The sequence below is a fragment of the Adiantum capillus-veneris genome, chromosome 8 (assembly GCF_014529385.1).
Source record: "Adiantum capillus-veneris isolate H3 chromosome 8, ASM1452938v2, whole genome shotgun sequence".
In the NCBI taxonomy this organism is placed as follows: Eukaryota; Viridiplantae; Streptophyta; class Polypodiopsida; order Polypodiales; family Pteridaceae; genus Adiantum; species Adiantum capillus-veneris.
This window is the reverse complement of record NC_140938.1, coordinates 93450689-93466568: the sequence shown is the minus strand read 5'-3', so window position 1 is coordinate 93466568 and position 15880 is coordinate 93450689. Positions and strand designations below refer to the sequence as shown.

The following is a 15880-nucleotide window of genomic DNA, read 5'->3' as shown; positions in this document are numbered from 1 at the left end:
GTGTGTTACTCGAAAAAAGTTATCTATCAAGGAGGGAGAGAGAGAGAGAGAGAGAGAGAGAGAGAGAGAGAGTTGTGTAGACTTGTATGGCCTATGAAGATACAAAATCTGAAAAGCCATAACCTGGCTGTTAGAGTCCAATATTTGATTTATTGAGGAAAGCCCCCTTTTAAAAAGGGTCAAGGCTTTCTTCGCTAATAACAAAGTAGAACATTCTTTCAATACAATTCTCAAAGGACAGCTCGAGAGACTCCGGGGCAGCTCCGATCGCATGCGAGAGCGTAGAGAGGCTTTCCTTCGACTCTGGCATCCTAGGCCCTTTTACACCATGGTCTAGGGTGTACTCAGATGGCACTATCGACCACTTGTGTGGCTTTTCCCTCCTCCCATCTCTTGATTTAGCCTCTTTGTACATTTGATGTTTTTTCATTGGGAGAGTCTCCCCATCATGCTTGTTTTAGCGCTCTCTCGCAGAGGTGGTTGTAGCCCTATGGGCAGTTTCGTTAACTAATAGAAGGATATTTTTCCCGGAAAAAAAAATAGGATCTCTTAACCAGATCTCTGTGCAAAAACGCTCTCTCTCTCTCTCTCTCTCTCTCACACACACACACACACATACACATAAACATACATACACATTGGTAGAAATCTTACATGTGCCAACAACCATAAGACTATCCCAGAACTACAATGATATTAGACGTAGGATTGTATTATTGTAGTTCTTGAGAAATTTTGAATGAGATGTCATTAGGAAAGACTAGAGGCGTGTCTTTAAAGCTAGTGACATATACGTTGACCATTCATCAAAATTTCAAATATTTTATGGGAATGGACTTTGTGTCACTTTTGCATACACATGCACACACACATACGCCATTTGAAATATTTGGACATGATGAGTATGTGACGCGTGCTCCGGACCCGGGCGATGGAGCAGCTGGGGAGAGGGACACGTAGCGGACGACGAGCTCCCATGATCCCATCTGTTTTTTTGGTGGCTCACAATTGTCTAGTAAATAGAAAGATATGACTACTGAATTGAAAATTGGTGAGACCTAATTGAAAGGACTCACTCAATAATATAGTGCGAATTCTTTGCAAGAAAAATTGAAAATTCAATTTGTAGAAATAACCATCACAAATTTACAGGGGAAAGTGCTAAATTCTTTGCAAAAATTGACATTCTAGAAATGACCATTATAATAAGGGATCGTTATAATCATTAAAATGATGAAGGCAGGAGAAATAAGTTTGGTAGGTCATCTGCTAGATCTAGAGCTAGAACTGATGATGATGATGATCAGCTAGCCAGACTAACATTAAAGATGACAATTATTAGAGGAGCTGGCGAAGCCGATGCGAGAGGCCCCAATATCAAACTCGATATGAAAAGCTTGCTGCTGGTGGTTGCCAAATACATTCTGGGCACCAGGTATAAGAACTGATCCCGCCTCGTCGTAACCCAGACAATACACGTCGTGCACTGCATCACTGGCTACTTGATCCACCCACAAGGAGTGGTCGGTGGTGAGGTGCACGTCGAGACTGTCGGCGAAGTGGAACGTGACCCTAGGCGCCACTAGGGTCCCCGTCTGTGAAGGAGGCACTGCATAGCAGATCCGCCTCCCATTCCCATTGCTCACAATCATCAGAGAAGGGTCCATCGCTGCAACAAACTCCGCTTGGAAGATAGTGTAGGCCTCTCGCACGAGGGTCGTGAACGACGTGCCCGAGTCCAGGTACATCCCACCAGAGAGGCCGTCGCTGCTGATGGGGAAGGCAGAGGCCGGGATGTCCAGCAGCATGCCATTAATGCTGATTCCGAGGACACCCATGTAGTACATTTGTGTAGCCGACCCAGTCACATTGATGGGTGGCTGCATGGTGGTGTACTGTAGCTCCATGGGCAATGTTGGATGGGTCCCATGATCCCCAAGGATTAGATATCCACTCACATTGGTGGAGTGACCTCGTTGAGGCAGACAGTAAGAAAATTTTGTGATTCCGAGCTGCGACACAAGGGAGAGTGGGCCGCGGCTAAGGCCCAAAATGCCGGAGCCATTATTTGTGGCCTCGACCCCTGTGTTCAGGATGCCGCATCCAAATGCGACTCCTTCATGTGAATGATTCTTGTATGTGGATGGCGTCTGAGTCGAATTCGAATTGGCTGCTGCGCCTGCTGCTGCAGCTGATGATGGTGTTCCCTCTATGGTGAGGGTATCTCGAAAGAGATACCCCGTGGTCGTGCTATTGTCATCATAGCTGTATTCGTATATGCATATATGCGGTGTAGCGCTTGCAGCACAGCTTGTACCCCTGCCAGATGATGTCTGTGGACAGCTCTGGTTGGTGATGCACTCAATGACGTTGAAGGTTGAGGACTTGTAAGGCATGAACAGCCTACTGTTTGACATCGTCTGCGAGGTTTATTGCCAGGTCATCGGGGATCAATCAGCAATTAATTAAATAATCGAGGCAGAGAGAGAGAGAGAGAGAGAGAGAGAGAGAGACAGACTTACATCCCCGCAGTCCAAGCAGGGTAGGCATTTTAGCCAGTTGAGCTCACTGCCCGTGTCGATACTTACACTTATTGGCGTGGACGGAGTGCCCACGCTAAGTGTAGTATAGTAAAGGCCGAACGTATCATTTAAGGTTATAAGCTTCAATATTTGTGCTGCATCTGCCTGCTGATCGACCTCCCCTTTCGTGCTGTGTGCCAGCATTAACACAATGAGCACTAGGATTGTCGAGTTCATGGTGGTGGTGTGTGTGAGAGAGAGATTGTGTGTGCGAGCGCCGGTCTCAATGTGTGTGTGTGAGAGAGATTGAGCTGGGCGCCGGTCTCAATGTAGCCCGATTATTATATATACGTCAGGGAAGCTGGCTTACGCCAAAATATTGCATACACAAAATGCGGGCAATGCTTATAGCATGCTGTGTGGGTTGCTGACCAGCCAGCCCCCTGCAAATCATCAGCATGCGAGGACGTAAGAATCATCTCTCTCTTTTTCTCTCTCTCTCTCTCTTCGATCTCTCGCTCTGGGAAAGTTGTTGTTATCCCTCTCTCTCTCTCTCTCTCTCTCTCTCTCTCTTCGATCTCTCTCTTGTATGGTGCGGCCACTCAGGACATTCGTCCGTTTTTAATAACGCTGGCCCACTTATTTTTGTAGCTTAGCGTAACGTTTGGCAAACGCAGCCAACGCAATGAAAGCCCCCCCCCTTCAACGCGTTCGCTCCTGCCAGGCTCATGAGCGAGTACTTTCTGGTTTTCTGAGCGCGACACCAAATATTTCTGGATTTTGCTTCCATTTCTGCAAGCTTCCAAGTAGCCTGCAAGGTAATCTCCTCTTCTCCTTTCTCTCTCTCTCACTCTCACACACACACACATGTTGAACGTACAGGAATTTGAAAGCTTTTTTATCTTCACACAAAAGATTGTATTCACATATATATGTTGAACACACAGGAATTGCCATGCCTTTCTTTTATTCACACAAAGAATTGGATTCATATCTACACATGCTCTACAGAAATGAACTTGCATTGACTTTCTTTTATTCACACAAAAAATTCCATTGTCTTTCAATACGTTTTGCATTCATAAGCTCTCTCTCTCTCTCTCTCTCTCTCTCTCCCCTCACCTTTCACCTTTTAGCGGGCCAAAAAACAACCGAATGAACGTTTGAAAGTAAAAGGTGAGGGGAGAGAGAGAGAGAGAGAGAGAGAGAGAGAGATAGAGAGAGATAACAACAACTTTTCCACACACACAGAGAGAGAGAGAGATAACAACTTTCCCACAGAGAGACAGAGAGAGAGAGAGAGAGAGAGAGTGGGAACATTTGTCAAAGCTAGATTCTTCATCTAACACTACACATCTATATTTTACATTAAGCACACAGACATTGACAAAATTCTACAAATTGCCATTCTTAGATGTGAGATCATAGTAGCAAAGTGCTAATTAGGGGTTCTGCATGACAATGTGTTTAAAATTGTGCGAGTTTGTGAACATCCTACATTATTGATGCTCATGTGTATTTTTGTACACTTGACTCCCATGAGGTTCATTACAGATTGAGCCAATTATAAATCTGCCCTTGGTTGTAGCCAATTTTGTCCAACCAACACAACTAACCCTTTTTCCCAGCTAGCTAATTTGATAACATGCCTAGTTTTGACCATAGACTATGTGTAGATACACATAAGGAGAGAGAAGGGTGGTTTATGTGCACCAGATTGAGAGGAAGTGAGAAGCAACAGCTATTTTGCCTCATGGTTTGCCTCCGATCTGGCTCTTTGAAGCTCTAAGGATTGGTTTTCTAATTGTGACACTTCTACAAACACTCTAATAAATCATGAATCGCACGGTAAGGCATCATGCCTACAATAGCATGCTAATTGAGAGGTATCATCCATTGCTTACACCCATACATATCTTTTATCTTCATGATATAGTAAAATACCATCCGGAGACACTATAAGAAGAGTTATCTTTAACCGCTAACATTGCCCCAGAAAAACAAAGGGAAAAGGAGAGAGGAAAATTTGCAGGAGCGGCAATAACCGCGGCTCTGAACGCGGTAGTGGTTTGTCAGCAATAAGCGCGGTAATAGTCGCCATAATATTTTTGTTGCTATTACCGCGCCAATTGTCGCAGATATTACCGCGTTTATTGCCGCTAAACGCCAATTCAAAAATAAAGGTGCTCATTTGGTCCATCCAATTTTGGATGGCCTAAATAAGCACCTTTATTTTTTACCTGCATAAAACAGTGAAACATAAACTGTTTTTTGGAAGAGTATAAAAAATACCAAAGAATTGAAATTGAATTTACTTTACCTTGACAATTTAAAATGCAGAAGATCAACTATTTTAAAAGGTTACAATAAAAAGTAAATAGCTGTATATACATTGTGCCACATTGGGACTTTACGAAAGTTTGGACAAATTTTTTTATATCTAATCCTCTTTTATCTCGTCGTTGTTGAGTGGCACGTATGTTTGATCACTTTGACTCTACATAAACCCAAACCAAATCAAACAATTATCAACAACTCAAAACACTTGATACAAAATTACTTGTTTAAACCTTATAGTGATCAACCGCCACGTTGAATTGCTTGCGAGTGATGTGGTTGTTTTCGAACAACCATGGCCAAGTATCAAATTCTGTATGTCGCTCCCGATACTTGACCATCTCTTTGGTTGGTCAAGAGAGGTGATATTTTTTTCTAATTTAGCAATAACAATACCAAATCATCAACTACAATCTTTATAATCACCGATTGACATTATAAATCAATCAATCTTACATATTTATCTTTCCAAGCTCCCTGGTCTCCTGAGCCATAGTGAGTGGGAGTTTGCCTTGCGCGAGCATCGTGTTGTCGTCTGTATGATGAGCCCGTCGTAGCTTGATCACTCTTCTCTTGAATTGCCCACTCCCACTCCACGTCTGCCTTGTTGCCACCGCGGTAACTATTGTCTGGATCTCTGACCTAGGTTGGCTCTCTGCGCCGCACACTGGACTACTTGTTTTTCAGAAATGTCTTTATGTAGCCCTCCAACCACTATTGTGAAAAACGTTGATCGGGGACATTTGAAAATCTAGCTAACATAGCATCCTGAATGTACCGCGCATGATCGGGCAGTTGGTCTCTAAACTTTATAAAATAGTTCTTATACGTTGAATATATAAGAATATTCTGTAGATGGCAGCGAAATGCCCTGCCGTGTGCTGTGCCGAAGTCCACCTCCCCGCTATATTTAACCCTATAGTAGTGTCCATGCGTGTCTGACACGGGTGCGTCAGTATCCTCGTCCTCTGCATCAGGGACGTTATGCTTTGAAAGTAGAGACTCCGTTCCCTCACCACTACCAAAACAGGTAAAACCACAAGATTCGTTGTCGCTTCGTCTCTCGCGGTGCTTGCTACCTTGAGACGAGCGTCGACACGCGCTGCTAGAGGAAGTTTATCGAAGACGTTTAAGTGAAGCAGGAGTGGAATGGAGTGACGTAGGACCCTTTGATGTGATAAGAGTGGGACCCTGTGATGGAAGGGGAGTAGGGCCCTGCGATGGAAGGGGAGTAGGACGATAAGAAGGGGTCGTAGACTGAGTGCCGTCAATGCGAGGCTCTGTAGGTAAGGAGTCCCTCCCTGACTCCCCCATGGTGTAGTCTGCGTAGAAATACCGTAGATCGCAAGCTGCTGCGGAGTGTAGCGACCAAACAAATTCTCTGTCTCTCGGAGGTCTTGGTCTTGTAAGAGAGAGCCTGCTGTAGGTTTGGATGTACGACAAGTGGAGGAACCTGAGAAGGGTAGGTGTAGGATGGCCATGCCTGCAAATAACAAAAACAAACCTATGACACTGATGGTTTAGGGTTAACTAACCAGAAACATTCTTTATTTCTTTGTATGTTCTCACCGACTCAAGACTCGGGTCCACTGGAAGCGATGTCCACCCCGGGTGGGAGCCCACCTAGATGTGAACCAACCAAAAGAAGAGCCAGTTGGCTGCTCCCCACCAGTTGGTCTCTCGTCAGACATCTACATTACAAAGAGCAATATAAGATTAAGCTTTCCACCTCACTCATCTATAAATATGTCCACAAGTATATTACCACACAAACACGTAGATACATATACATACTAGTAGACCTAAGTAGAGACTAGTAGTGGCAAAGGTCAACTGCACCTCTTTAGATATCATCACACTCTCAACCATGGTAAAAACAAAGGTACATTGCGGCAATCCATGCATGAGTGGATCAATGACCGCAACGCCACGATTAAAAAAGGACTATACCCAAGAAGAAGCGTCTAACCTTCGGGTGCTATGCTCCCGTACTTAGTGCCTACATACATACATAAGCAAATATATGTACACACAAATATATATATTAGCACACAAATACGTACATACACATACACACTAGTAGACCTAAGTAGAGGCTAGTAGTACCAAAGGTCAAGTGCACCTCTTTAGATATCATCACAGTTTCAACCGTGGTTATAAAACCAAAGGTACATTGTGGTAATCCATGCATGAGTGGATCAATGACCACAACGCCACGATTAAAAAAGGACTATACCCAAGAGAAAGCGTCTAACCTTTGGGTGCTATGCTCCCATACTTAGTGCCTACATACATGCATAAACAAATATATATATACACACAAATTTATATGCATATATGTAATGTAGCCATCGTTTTGAGTAGGGATAAAGAGTTATGGTCTAAGTGATCAACTGATCGTAACATTACAATTCTAATGGAATGCAATAAGTAACTCCATTTCTCTCATTGAGTCTCTCTCTCTCTCTCTCTCTCTCTCTCTCTCTCTCTCTCTCTCTCTCTCTCTCTCTCTCTCTCTCTCTCTCTCTCTCTCTCTGTGTTGTGCGATTGAACTACAAAGCGGAAGCTCCATCCTAAAGCCTCATGCCTACGCCTCCATGTAAAGCAAGCACTCTCAGAGATGAGAAGCCAAACATGGACGACATCTTCTGCCGAGGCATGGAGGTCTTACGTCCACATGAGAGACCCTAGGGACATACACCATGTCCTGAATTGGCCCTCACAAACTAAGGTAGCTATTTCATCCAGTTATTACAAAACACAGACCAGCCTGTTTTACAAGTGGAACACCTTGCCCAATTTTCATCTCCTTGACTTCTTTCTATCCCTCTCTTCCTATCTCTCTCTCTCTCTCTCTCTCTCTCTCTCTCTCTCTCTCTCTCTCTCTCTCTCTCCTCTCTTTCTGATCTATTTCTCTCCCTCTCCCTCTTTCTCTTTCTATCCCTATCTCTCTCTTCTTCTACCCCTCTCTCTCTCTCTCTCTCTCTCTCTCCCCCCCCCCCCCCCCCTCTCTCTCTCTCTCTCTCTCTCTCTCTCTCTCTCTCTAACAAACTTATCATTTCTATCTTACATTCTCTCCAAACAAGCATAGCAAAGCTATCATTTCCAAACAAGCCTAGCAAAGCAACCATTTCTAAACAAGCGGAGCAAAGCAACAATTTTCAAATGAACAACTTATGTTATGGATTCACTATTTTTTTATTCTTTTTTTATTTATGCGTGCGCACATGTATGTGTGTGTGTGTGTGTGTGTGTGTGTGTGTGTGTGTGTGTGTGTGTGTGTAGTAGTAGTAGTAGTAGTAGTAGTAGTATTAGTAGTAGTAGTAGTAAAAAACAAGAGGGAAAGAGGGGGGAGGTACTTTATTTTGTGTTTACCGCGCGGTTGAACTTCGGCTAGGTTGAGCTTCCAAAGAGGATGGCAAAAAAACCCCTTCGATGGAACCTCCATTGATGTTGTGCTTCCAAAGACGATGGCGAAAACTTGGACGAAACCCCCTTCGACGAAACTTGGGAAACTTAGAGAAGGAGAAAGAGCGAAAGAGCGGGGGGGGGAGAGAGCTTGGGAGCGATGGCGGAGAGCAAGCATAGAGTATGCTATAGAAAACGCAGCATACTTTGCCTTCTTGCCTATTTTAGGCGCCATGTATTAGTGCGGATATTACCGTGCCCATTACTGCGTATATTACCGCGGCCGGTTATTTCAAATGGATACATGCGAATCGGAGGTTGCAGGGGGGGTACAAACCACCCCCTCTATCCTTAGCTATCCATTATTTCATTTTTTAGCCTTTTGAGTTTTTTTATGAAGATTTTTATTTTTTTTATAGATACTTTATTTTGTAGTACTTTTAAATGTTTATCAATTGCATTTTTTAAGTTCTTTTTTAGTTAAAAATAATTTTAGCACTCACTCTCATTTATTCCCTTTGACCTTAACTTTATGTAATTTTTTTAATAGAATTTAGGGCTTTTCTAATTATTATTTTTTTATAACACATGACTAAATAAACAACATGTTGCACGTGCAGGATATCGACTGGGATGATCATGGTCCCCCTGAAGGCCCTGAGTGCAATTGTTGGCTCAAGAAAAAACTCCCTTGTCCTTACGCAAAGTACAAAAGGCAATCCCTCGCTTGAGGCGCATTGCCTTGGAGCACGTAAAGAACAAAGGGCTTTGGCATCCTCGAAAAAAGCGCTCAAAGAGATGAGAGCGTGACTCATCCGTCACTTGAGGAGGTGCCCCATTGGTCTGTGTTCGGTGGTGGTGCACCGGTACGCAAGGCCGAACGGCAGAGGCAAGAGCGACTGAGCAATTTGGGTGCACTGCATGGTGATCCTCCTGTTGGCTCTACTTCGACAGCTCCTATGGCGTCTTCGTCACAATTTGACGAAAAGGATGAGCACATGTTTGACATGTGTGATGAGTTTCATGAGCGCGACGTGTGTGAGGAGGATTGTCAACCCTGCACTAAATGGGCTACCTGAACATCTCTTTACGACGGTGCATGGTACTCGATGCTCCGAGCATTGTTGGAAGTCCTCAACTTGCAAGAAAAATTCAGGTGGAGTAATACAAGTGTCGATGCAATACTTCTGTAAGTATGGAATGTGGCTTTTATATACTCCCCACTCGCTTTATGGTGCTGTCTTTTAGCAATTATACTAATACGCATGTTTGTTGTAGTTTGATGGGCAAAATGTTGCCAGAAGATCACCACATGCCTTCAGATCGTCGACGAGCTAGATCATATGTCACTGCACTTGGAATGGAGTATGAGCGCATCCATGCATGCGTCAACAATTGTATGCTATACCGCAATGAGCATGCACATGCTACCTCACGTTCCATGTGCGGGGAGGCACGATACAAGACAGGAGTGAGCGGGGCACACCTACCCCACAAGGTATTGAGACATTTTCCAGTAAGTTCTCGCATCCAACACATGTTTAAAAGAAGGTCTATCGTGGAGCTTCTCGGGTGGCATGCCAACCATCGCTCAAATGATGGAATGATGTGTGTCCCTACCGATTCACCTGCATGGAGGCACATCAAAACTCAATGGCCAGAGTTTGGGTTGGAGCCTCGACACTTGAGGCTTGGGTTAGCAAGTAATGGTGTCAACCCCTTCGGCACTAAGTCTACTTCATGGAGCACTTGGCCTGTGGTGATCGTCAACTACAATATTCCACCATGGGAGACAACCAAGAAGTACTTTCCTTGCTTGTGCCAGGGAAGTACAAAGTGTCAAATATTGATGTCCACCTCGAGCCCCTCATCGAGGAGTTGGAGTATTTATGGAGAGGCATTCTTGTTGTCTATGTCTCACTTGCAAAGAGGGGGAGAGAGGCCATTGTGAATGGAATCCTTATGTGGACTATGCACGATTATCCTGGGCTTGGAGATATTTTTGGTAACCCCCTTTCCTCAATCTCTCTCTCCCTCTTTCCCTCTCTCCCTTTAGTTCACTTTAGTTCAATCATCTCTCTAACCATATGATATGTATGCAGGGTTTTCCACATTGGGGCACAATGCATGTTCTACTTGCGGGCCATTGTTGGTGACGAAGAGGCCCGATTCCTTGCGCAAGGTAATCTATCCAAACAACCATCATTTCTTACCCCAAGGACATAACAAGCACAAGGCTTCAACAAATGGAAAGACCCCTCTAAAGCTCACGTGGCAGATTGGGCAACCATTTGGGACGGCCATCATTGGTGACGGATAGGCCTGATTCCTTGCGCAAGATAATCTATCCAAACAACCATCGTTTCTTACCCCAAGAGCATAACAAGCACCAGGCTCCAAAAAATGGGAATACCCCTCTAAAGCTCACGAGGGCAAATTGGAAAACCATTTGGGAAGAACACCACAAAAACAATCTGGCTTTGTGTCCTCCACCAAAAGGTATGTCAAGGTATTCCATATTTTTAAGGCTTCCATATTGGAAGGACTTAAAAATACAACACCTCTTGGATCCCATGCACATATTCAAGAATGTAGCCCAAACACTATGGAACCAATTATTGGCAAGGAGTCTTTGGGTGCGAGGGAGGATTTGAGGCTTTTAAAACGTCTCCCTGCCTCTGCTACTCCACGTCGTGCCCCAAATGGAAAGAGTGTGCTTCCTAAAGCACCATGATGCTAGCCAAAGAAGAATTAGACAAGATGAAGGGTACCATTGCCTCTATTCGCACACCAAACAGGATACATGAGGTCGCTAAAGGGAGCTTTCACAAAGGCGAAGGGTGGAAGTGTTCAATTGTATGGGTTGAAGTCCCATGATTGGCACAAGATGCTTCAGGTAATCTTCATACTCCCTATTTTATCTATAGTTTGTGTGTATGACTATCACTCACTTTCCCTTCCCCTGATTTACATTGTAGTTCATTCTGCCAGTGAGTATGTGTATATGTCGAGACAAGAAAGTCAGGACAAGAAAGTCATGGACGCTATTTTCAAACTAGGAGAGCTAGTAAGGTACACCACAAGACTCCACTCAACTACACCTTTTTTATGTACAGAATAATTTCAACTAGCACTTAGTGTATCCTTGTGTGTTTTCTTGCAGATTTGTGAGCTCCAAGGAAATCAAAATAGATGCTATCCCTGCTGCTCAAACACTTGCAACAAAAACTGTGTGCCATTGAAGATGCATTTCCTTGATCGGTCCTTCTTAGTCAAATTCACCTCTTGGTTCATGTGGTGGAGGAGATTGCTATATGTGGAGTAGTGCACGCACTATGGATGTTCTTCTTAGAGAGGTTTTTAAAGACTCTCAAAGATTTTGTTCGGCTACGGTCTCAACCAGAGGCATGTATGGCCAAAGGGTGGGTCGTTCAAGAGGCATTTGTTTACATATTAAAGGATTTGGCACAAGTTGATCAATGCCTCGCATGTGGTCAGACGAGGCATTTGCAAGGATGACTTCACCCTTGCCAAGAGGAAAGGGAGAAATACTTAATATGGATATGAATCTATCCTGAGTGGTCAATAACTTTTGTATTCTCAATGTAAAGATTATGACAAGTGGGTGGACTTGTGGACAGTGGCAAAGAAGGTGTTTGCAAGAGAGGGAAGCATGGAAAAAAGCACATGGAGGAAGAAGGGCACCCCTAGTGCCTAGACACCTTGCATCTTTCCCAGATGTCATTAGTGCATAGTGGATTCATGAGAGAATGACCGAAGCAAAAGCGCGCGGAGAGACATCACCTGCAAAGAATGGGAGTATGCACAAGGCTGCGTACTAAAGGTAGAGTACTCATATACCTAAACCATATTGTAATGCTAGTTCTTGAAATTATCTTTAATATGTATTTGATAAATTAATATATTTTTCTATTTTGTAGTGCCTTTCCTTTAACTCTATGTGATCAAAGGGTCGTCACTTTTGTACGCGCCACATTGACGAGCGTAGAACCACCATGAATTGTGCCATCATGGGCAACTTCGACACAGACGGTGATGAAGCCAAGTACTATGGAACTATTGAAAGGATACTAGAGGTTAACTATAGAACCTTTCATACCTTCATCTTCGAGTGCAAGTGGTTTGCAAATGTGTCTAGACGACATGAGAATGGCCTCTACATGGTGGACTCTAGTGTGCATCACACAGGGAGGTATGGAAATTTAGTTTTACCACGCAATTGTGAGCAGGTGAGTGACATGTACCTTTTTTATTCTTATTTGCTTGTAGAGTTAGTTAAAACAATGTTACTTACTTTGAGCTTCTATTTTATAGGTCATCTATATCCGAGCAATCCACCAACCAAAACTTTGGTTCGTAATTCTTGTAACAGCTCGGGGGAGAACCACTTTTTCCATTAATGAAGTGGAGACTATCTTTGACCCTCTTCCACTTCCGACTTTGGATGAGGTGGAAACAGAGGAGAGGGAGGTCGATGAACCAAGTCCGGCGGCAGCAAGTCTCAGCGAGGATGATTGTCATGATCATGAAGATGATGAGATGGAGGATGATGAACTCAAAGATGATGAAGGTAATGTATCCACAAATGACAATTTTGTTTCTCTCTTTATTGATTTAGGAGCCATGGGCTTCGAATTGGATGATGCCTCATGTAGAGATCTTTTGGAAGATGATTCATAAACATTTTGTACTTATAAAGTTTTTTGGTCGTGTAATCCATTCATCTCTCTCTCCCCCCTCTTTCTCTCTTTAGATTTGGGAATATGCTCAATTATGTTAATCAATTGATAGTGATTATTTTAGTTGTAACCGAATGTAATCTTATGTCCCCCCCCCCTCTCTCTCTCTCTCTCTCTCTCTCTCTCTCTCTCTCTCTCTCTCTCTCTCTCTCTCTCTCTTCTTTTTTAGATTTGAAGATTTTATACAATATTCTTTAATTTTTATTGAGAGGAGGGAAGCACCAAAATTTGAAGGACGGGGGGGGGGGGAGGTTAATCTAGAATTTGAAACTTTAGGCGCTAAATTTGGCTGTCGGATATAATAGCGGTGATCTACGTGGTAATAACAGCAGTAATATATGCAAATTTAATAGCAGATACAATTGTGGTAATATTTTGAACACAAACCCCCCCTGCCCTCCTCTCTGTTGTTTCTCTACTTGAATTTTCACCTTCTCTCTACAAAACACGGTAAAACAACGCGGTCAACACTTGGAGATTTTCATAGTGAGATATGCATGTGTTTGTGTTTGTAGGAGAGCTGCATACTCCTGAGCATAGGGTCAATATAGGCATAGTTTGTGTAGCTTGTAATATGCTCAACTAATATGCAGCAATGAGGAGGGATCAAAAACTCAAGCTCGATTTGGAGATCCCCTTGAGACTAAGTTGAGGGCTAGCGACAAAATCCCAGGGCTGTTACGTGCTTGTTGGATTCTAGGAAAGGGCTGTTTGTAGGGAGCTGATGCGATGCCTAGCCTGTCTCATGCAGATTTAAAGCAGTACAGTTGCTGTTGAAGATAGTGATATGGCCAGTCGATGGGTGGTGCTTTTCCTGTAGAAGTATGTACAGTGTTATTGTAAGCATACTCTACTAAGGGTAAGTACTTCTCCCATTGGGATCTTTGATCTACTTCCGTTACATAGGCTTTTAGTAGATCGAGAATAGTTAGGTTAGCTATTTCACTTTGGCCATCAGTTTGTGGATGATAGGCCGAAGAGAAGTTTAGCCTTGTTCCTAAATTCTCAAAGAGACCCTTCCAGAAATTAATGGTCATTCTAGGATCTCTATCCGACACTATGGACATTGGCAAGCCATGGTACTTGAAAATTTGTGAAATGAAGAGGGTTGCCATTTGATGGGCTTTGATAGTCTTTTTGACAGGTATAAAATGAGCTTGTTTACTGAACCTGTCTACTATCGTCCATATTCCCGTATTCCCATGGATAGACTTAGGCAATCCAAAGATAAAATCCATGGATATGCTCTCCCATGGTGAATTAGGGATTGGCAAGGGTTGAAGCAATCCAAGTTGCTTCCCTCTATCAAATTTTGTCTTTTGACATACCACACATTTGGAAACATACTCATGTATGTTCACTTTCATGGTAGGCCAATAGAAATATGTTTCAATTCCCTTTAGGGTAGACTGAATCCCTCTATGCCCCGCATATGGGGGAGCATGAGATTCATACATTACTTTCTCACGTAGTGAGTTAGTAACGCATAGTCTATTGCCATAGAGAAGATAGCCATCTTGTAAAGTAAATGGTTCTTCTTTCTTCCCTAAGGCAAGGGCTGAAATCACATCTCTAAAATCGGGATCAATAGCATACTCATCTATCATTAAAGATAGATCATTGTGAGTTGCTATGGAAACCGCATTCACTCTAGGTCGTCTTGAGAGTGCATCGGCTACTTGATTATGCTTGCCAGCAATGTGAGCAATATGAAAATGAAATTGCGAAAGGAAATTTGCCCACCTCATTTGTTTGTCGGAGAGCTTGGTCTGCGTCATGAAGTACTTAAGACTTTGGTGATCCGTTCGCAGAATGAAAGGAGTCCCCAATAAATAGTGCTTCCATGAGTCTAAGGCATGTAGAACTGCAAGGAGTTCTTTTTCGTATATGCCTAGAGCTTGCTCAACAGGGTCGAGCCTTCGACTCTCATAGCCTATGGCGTGCCCTTCTTGGAGCAAAACAGCCCCAAGGCAATCACCACAAGCATCACATTGGACCTCAAATGGTTTTGAGAGATCCGGTAGTGTAAGCACAGGTTGAGAGATAAGCTTTTCTTTAAGCTTTTCGAAAGCATTGTTCTCCTTAGCAGACCACGTATACCTAACATTTTTCTTTGTTAGGTCATGTAATGGTCCCGCAATTTGTGAGAACTTTTCTATGAAGCGTCTATAGTATGCACACATACCTATAAAGCTTCTTAGTTCATGAAGATTCCTTGGTTTAGGCCATCCTTTTATTACCTCTAACTTGGATGGATCCATTTGGATTCCATCTTGAGAGATAATGTGACCTAAATATTGAATCTCTTGCAAGAAAAATTCACTTTTCTTTCGATTAACATAAAGTTTATTCTCTCTTAAAACTTGAAATATTACCTGGAGGTGTTGCTTATGTTCCTCTAATGAATTAGAGTAGATAATAATATCATCAAAGAACACTCCAGTGAAGGTTCGATGAGGTCTGAACAGCTTCTCCATCAAGCGGTTAAATGTGGCTGGTGCATTAGTCAAGCCAAAAGGCATGACAATGTATTCGTAAAGACCAAATGTAGTACGAAATGCGGTCTTTACAATGTCTTGATCAACTATCCTTATTTGATGATAGCCACTTTTTAGGTCAATCCTACTGAAGTAGGTCGATCCTTGTAGCTTATCAAATAGGTCTTCTACCCGTGGAACGGGAAACCTATTCTTGATAGTGATCCTATTTAGTGCTCTATAGTCGACACACATACGATATGTGCCGTCTTTCTTTTGCACTAATAGCACAGGTGAGCAAAATGGAGATGAGCTAGGCCTAACCATGCCCTTCTCAATTAACTCATGCACTTGCCGCATAATCTCCTCTTGTTGA

General features: G+C 43.1%; 1 protein-coding gene across 1 annotated transcript; it reads right to left on the bottom strand.

Moving 5' to 3' along the window:
• Positions 1-1083: 1083 nt before the first annotated feature.
• LOC147452563 (aspartic proteinase nepenthesin-1-like) lies at positions 1084-2833 on the bottom strand. Its single transcript, XM_086518971.1, has 2 exons — positions 2523-2833; positions 1084-2420 (listed from the first exon to the last, which is right to left on the bottom strand). Exons 1-2 carry the CDS (start codon positions 2757-2759, stop codon positions 1323-1325), a joined length of 1335 nt encoding a protein of 444 aa, XP_086375097.1. The 5' UTR covers positions 2760-2833; the 3' UTR covers positions 1084-1322.
• Positions 2834-15880: the final 13047 nt, after the last annotated feature.

Coding starts and splice junctions, on each gene's coding strand:
- LOC147452563 (XM_086518971.1), bottom strand. CDS start 2,759: ATGAACTCGACAATCCTAGTGCTCATTGTGTTAATGCTGGCACACAGC. Junction 2,421..2,522: donor CCTGCTTGGACTGCGGGGAT/GTAAGTCTGTCT, acceptor TAAACCTCGCAG/ACGATGTCAAACAGTAGGCT.